This window comes from Chinchilla lanigera, unplaced genomic scaffold, assembly GCF_000276665.1.
Source record: "Chinchilla lanigera isolate Chin_1 unplaced genomic scaffold, ChiLan1.0 scaffold00083, whole genome shotgun sequence".
Classification (NCBI taxonomy): Eukaryota; Metazoa; Chordata; class Mammalia; order Rodentia; family Chinchillidae; genus Chinchilla; species Chinchilla lanigera.
Window position 1 is genome coordinate 2,367,986 of NW_004955484.1, and position 6,001 is coordinate 2,373,986.

Genomic DNA, 6,001 nt, shown 5'->3' on the forward strand with positions numbered 1-6,001 from the left:
CTGGAGCTTGTGTAAAGCCCTGGTGGTGAGTGAGCTGCAGAAAGCAAAGGACAAGCTTGGGCTTGGGTCCCTGAGTGCTGGCTGGCACCGCTCACGGTGGCAGAACACAGACGACCCAGGCACAAGGTCGGGGTGAAGTTGTGAGCTCCCACCACTCACGAACCGTAGTGGTGTTCTGAAGGAAGACAATTTATTTGCAGGCTCTCTACAGCAGGACTTTGGGAAACATGGGAGGAGAGAGAAAGTGTAAGGGCGGTGGGGGAGCTGGGGTAGAGTTCAGTGGTAGAGCGCTTGTCTAGCAGGCCAGCGGTCTTGGGTTCAGTCCCCAGGATGGGGTGTGTGGGGAGGGGGTGGAATAAAAGGTGTGTGGGAGGAATAAGGGCCTCACTGGATTTTCGGCTAATCCTGACTAGAGAGTTAAAACTTTGCAGGAGAGAGTAATTAAGAGGACAAGGGAAAGCTGATTAAGTCAGGTTAGTCCCCCTTTCCCACCTGCCATAAAATGTAAAAGAGAGAAGAGGCAACCACTTAAAAATGACCCTCATTTAGTATACAAAAGCGCTCCTCTCTTACTCACTCACACAAACTTGTATGTAAGGCCCCTTCTAACTAACCCATAAATTCTAGAGATAAGGCCCTGACAGGATGACAGGAAACCAAATGACGCTCACTTAAGCATGTGCACATAGTGGACGGCATGGGGATAGGGTATCGGGGCATGGGATCCATCCATGGCAGCCCAGGAAACCAATTAGGTTATGGCAAGTTCCAGGTAGGGGGAAGGGCCCTGGGACCCAACAAAAGCAGCTGGAAACAAAGGACCCATATGTCCTCCATTTTTCCCAGAGCCCCCTACACTCAATCTTATTCAGATAGCTATCTACCTTCTCCTCTTTCCCCATTTTCCAATAAAGTGTTCCTCCTTCCTTAAACTTTGTATCTTTCATTCATTACTGGTACTTTACTAAGTTTACTGTCACAGTGCATTGTCAGACAGCGGAGCGGTGAAGCTGCAGTGCACACAGCCCAACTCAACAAAAGTTTTAAAGGCTGGGCATGATGATGCACACCTGTATTCCTGTACTCTAGGAGTTTTGTTTTTTTTTTTTTGGTTTTTCTCTGGTACCAGGAACCGAACTCATGACCTTGCGCTTGCCAGGCAGGCGCTTTGCCGCTGAGCTAAATCCCCAGCCCACTCTGGGAGTTTTAGGCAAGAGGATTACAAGGTTGAGCCCACCCTGGGGTATCAGGATCCTGGCCAAGATCCTCAATTGCCTGTATGAGGAGTATGGCAAAAGAATAAAATAAGAGGCAGTGACAAATTTAGTAATGTATGATAGAGGGGCTGGGAGGTCAATGCCTCAGGATGGGCAAAAGCAGAGACACTCAGAGCTAGCCACTATTTATTGGGTGCAGACAATAATCAGAGAGAATATCGGATGACTCAGAGGGCGGGAGGATGGTGGGATGTACAAGGCATTCTTACAACAGCTGGTGGGAAGAGATGGCAGGCTAATAAGGAGTTTGTCCTTTCCCCTAGGTGAACCTTTTTCTTATTACTACCAGGTTCTCAAGGACCAGGATGTCTTCAACTGATGTAATCTTTCCCTGGAGCATCACAACATCGCAGGACCACTGAGGCCTCGTTGTGACCAGAGGCACACGGAGTTATGTTTCTGCATACCATAGCTGGCTTGCAAGGCAAGACACAAGGCCTTAGACAAGCTCTAACCACAACTTAAATGTGAAATGATTTTCCCAAAAAAATTACATAGAATGGCCCTCAACACTGGGCAATTTAGCCAGATAGGGAAGAAAGGGTTGGAAACAAACACTAGGGATGTAGCTCGGTGCAAACCCTCTGTGTTCAATCCTCAGAAGGCTGAGGAAGATTTGCAGAAAGGACAAAGCTGAGAGTGATTCACAGGCAATTGGCTAATGCAAGGCAGCTTTATCTCCTTCAGCCACAGCACAGAGAGTTGAAGACGAGGTTTGGGATCAATCTGTGGCTCAGAGGCTTAAACACAAACTAATGGGCTACCAGGCCCAAGGTTGGGCCCTGATACATGTGACACAGACATCTGTGTTGATGCACCCTGAAATCTAGAACCCCAGAACCTTGAGACTTCCTTGCATAGAAGAGGCCCCCTCTTCCCCACCAGGGCCTTCCCTCCACCTTAGAACATGATCCAGGGCCCTTCATTCTGAGGACATGTAAATGCCCAGCATCTGCCTGCAGGTGATCTTCAGGTGATCTTCTAGAGGGGCCTGAGACTCAGGGAATCTGAAGCAGGGGTCCTGGGCTTGGAAGCTGGGCTTGAGACTTCTACCAGCTGTGCACCTTGGGTGTGACTGTCTCTTTCTGAGCACAGGGTCCTGGGACACGAGTTTGGACTATCCTGCTCCTGAGGTCTGCATCTCATGGCCTGAGTCTGTGGCAGGAGTGGACCTGGGCACCTGGGGACACAAACACCTGGCTGCCCATGCCCTGGGTGGTAGACAGAGCACGAGGAGGATGGGCTGTGTGGACTAACGTGGAGGCAGAACTAATGGTTTAGGAAGCAAACTTGGAAGGTGAAGGACCAGGTGACATGCTCTGCCTTAGCTTTTGTGGTGCTTGGCTGAGTGGATGGATGGAACCAAGGCAAGAGAGGGGACCAGGGCTGTCTGCTTATGTGTGGCACAGCCAAGGGGCAGGGAAGGTGCCCCGAGAGGTGGGGTGGCGGCCAGTAGGTGTGAGGGGAGGTAGAACATTGGCAACCAGGGGTCAAACCAAGTCACAGGCTTACACCTTGCCCTGTTCCCATTCTCCAAACAAAAACCTCCTTCCCACACAAAGACTCCTATTCCCACGTCTGAGGGAAGGTTGCTCGTGGAGAATGAGAACAGCTTGGATATAGGAAACCCCTGGCCATTTGCCACTTGACAAATGATCAAACCCCTGTTCCCATTTGTGGCACTTGGGGTCTGGGGGCAGGTATGCCACAGGGCTCCCATCAGCCCATCCTTCTGCTCACAAAGCTGCTGCAAGAATGGTGCAGGGCACCCCACAGGGCCTCTCTGCGCAGCCCATTTCTCTCCCAAGTGTCACCACCACAGGAGGCTGCCCTCAACCTTATTACGCAGCCTCGGGCTCTGAGGACACCACGGAGAAGTCCCCAGAGCAACAGGCATCCCTGTTCCCCTCGCCAGGATTCCAGAGTGTGATGACAGCCAGGACACTGCCGCCTGCAGGGTGGGAATGTGGAATGCAGAGGTTGATAAAGGCCATATGATACAGGGACCTCCAAATAATGTATGGGAAATATTGTGACTTCCAACCAGCTAGATGTCTAAAATGCCAAGTTTGTGGTCTCTAAAACTGAAGAAAGAATTCTAGAAACAATGGAGGTGAAGAGTACTTTATTGAGAAAAAAAATCTTCTGTCTAAGAGGGACAGAGGAGGCCCAGAAAGAGAGTTTCCCATCAACCCCACTTCTCAAGGGTGTTCCATTGAGCAAGACCATGAAGTGAGCCAAGTTCAAGGTGGGACAAAACTATAGTCAACTAATGAGATTAAAGTATAGTTGCTTAGTGATATGGCTGTGTCTGGATGTCCCTCCAAAGCCTCAAATGCTCATGAGGGGCAGGGATTTTGGAGGTGGCTGAATCTGCTTTGTGATTGATTTATGGTCCAATGCTGGGATTAAAAGTGTGAGTGCTATACCCTCCCTAGGGTGGGTAGCATACTTACAAGATGAGGGACAATATGGTATAAGCCTGCATACAATATAAGAGTTTTCTCCCCCCGCCCCTCACTTGTTGCTTTTGCTGTTTTCCACTGCCCTGATTTGTTGCCCCTCTTCCATGAGCCACCCTGCTTTGGAGCCAGCTAATTATGGACTGGAATCTGTACAAACTGTGAGCTAAATAAATCTCTCCTGCTTTAACTTTGGGTGTTGGGTATTTTGTCCCAGCAATGAGAGAAAACTAACTAAGACACTTAGGTAATGTTGATCCAATGGGTAATCACAAGATGAGTGTGAGGTAAGACAAAACTATGGTGCACCAATAAGATTGCAACAAGTATAGTCACATAGGTAATATTGATTGAATGGGGGTCAAATGGGGAAGCAAGTCAGGTAGAAAGCTACATGAAAGGAATAAGGATTTTCCTGGTAGGGGTGGGTTAAGGAGGTTTTGGTCCCCCACCCAAGGTGATTGATACCTATTTAGAATATTAATCACTGCTCTTCATCCCTAGGGGAAGAATATGTGTGTCATTCCTCTTTGTCTGAGGCCTGACCTTCAATGAATGCACCTCCACCCACATTTGTCTTCTGCACTGACCTTGGGAGGGCCCATCCCTGTCTGACTGCCCATGGTATTTCCAAATAACTTAGCTGTCTATAATATTCCCACTTCTGAAGACGTATTCCTAACTGGTTAGGAGACAGTGGGTGTGGTTTCTATCTAGCTGCTTCGAACAGAGAAGGGTCAGTGTAGAGGTGACCACAGTCAGGGCCTTTTCCAGAGAGCTAAACTAGGAGACCTCGGATAGAAATCATGTTGCAGTTTACTGGTTATGAATTCCCTTCACAAGGTCAATCTGGTGGATCCCAGTAAAAGGAGCCCGGCACATTTGTTGTTGGTTCCATCTGCACGATCACTTAGAGTTTGACAGCCTCTAGGCAAAATGAACAAATCTCCAAGAAATTAAAGCATGTACAATCAAAGCATGAGCACTACAATGGAAAGCCAGGTTGAGGAAAGAGCCATGTCCAGAAACTATTCTTAAGGACCGGAATAGCGACTGTAACCCACTGGCTCTTAGATCCCTCTACTGCTGGAGTCTGATATTTTGTCTTAAGTCTCTCCAGTTTTAGCTGGAAGAAGATGGAAGGGGGGCTGGGGATTTAGCTCAGCGGCAAAAGCGCCTGCCTGGCAAGCACAAGGTCATGAGTTTGATTCCTGGTACCAGAGAAAAAAACCAAAAACCAAAAAAAAAAAAAAAGAAGATGGACAGTTTGGTGGTTTTGGACAATTTTAGCTAAATAATTTAAAGATTCTTGAACTTCTATGGATTCTACTGTAGTTTTTTCTTAATGACCCATAATATGGTCAGCTACTGTTATAGCTGGAAACTGCCAGAAGGGGGGCAGTGATTGGAGCCCATTTTATATCTAACTTATTACTATAGCATTGTTTTCATACATCTTTTGGTTATAGTTTTCTGTTGGGTGTTTAAGACTAAGTTAAAATGAGACCTATGTTATTAAAATTAACTTCTTGCTGTCTATCAAGATCAGTTAAGTCTCCTCAAGCACTACTTTGGAACCATGTATAGATTCTCTTAGTTCCTCTGTCAATGTTAGCTGACAGGGTATTAGCAGGATGGGTCAAGGCCTTCCTTGACCATGTGGCTTACCATGGAAGCATGGGAAATGGTTTTCTTCTTGGGGACCCTCCTTTTATACCAATATACATTGGTTGACTCCTGTCCTCTCAGGTCCAACAATCTCCCTGCTCAGGAGGTTGGGTTACTCACCAAAGTTGCAGGGTCTTGTAGAAAATTTCCCTCATGTCCTGAATCTTCACTGGAAGGACAGGGCCAAAATATTGGCTGTCCTCTTAGCCTAGTTACCTTTCTAGTTCTGGTCTCTAAACTTTAGTTGTTGAACACCCTGAAGAGAAGATGAGAGACATTAGCATGGCAGTGGGGGCAATGAATTCCACTATTATAATTTCATTTGGATGTCAAGCACTTTGGAATATGAAGTATAGCCAGAGGACTGCTATTTCTTACCATTTGTGGTTATTTTGGTATTTGAATCACCGAAGAATGTCAATAGACAATAATTATAGAAGAGAAAAATTGAGATCAAGAGCCACATACAGTGTGTCAGCATAATAATCACGATAGCATTATCTTTGCAACACACTTAAATGTCCATCTTAGGACAGAACAGCCTTTTTAGTCAAACATCTCCATCTGATCACAAGACATTACATGACACAAAGA

General features: G+C 46.9%; 1 protein-coding gene across 1 annotated transcript in view; it reads left to right on the forward strand.

The window, feature by feature from the left end:
- Positions 1 to 2,533, forward strand: part of LOC102027307 (chymotrypsinogen B) — a 10,242-nt gene extending 7,709 nt beyond the window's left edge. The window contains 1 exon segment of the mRNA XM_013503853.1: positions 2,373 to 2,533. Within this exon segment, the coding sequence (XP_013359307.1) occupies positions 2,373 to 2,533 (161 nt within the window).
- Positions 2,534 to 6,001: the final 3,468 nt, after the last annotated feature.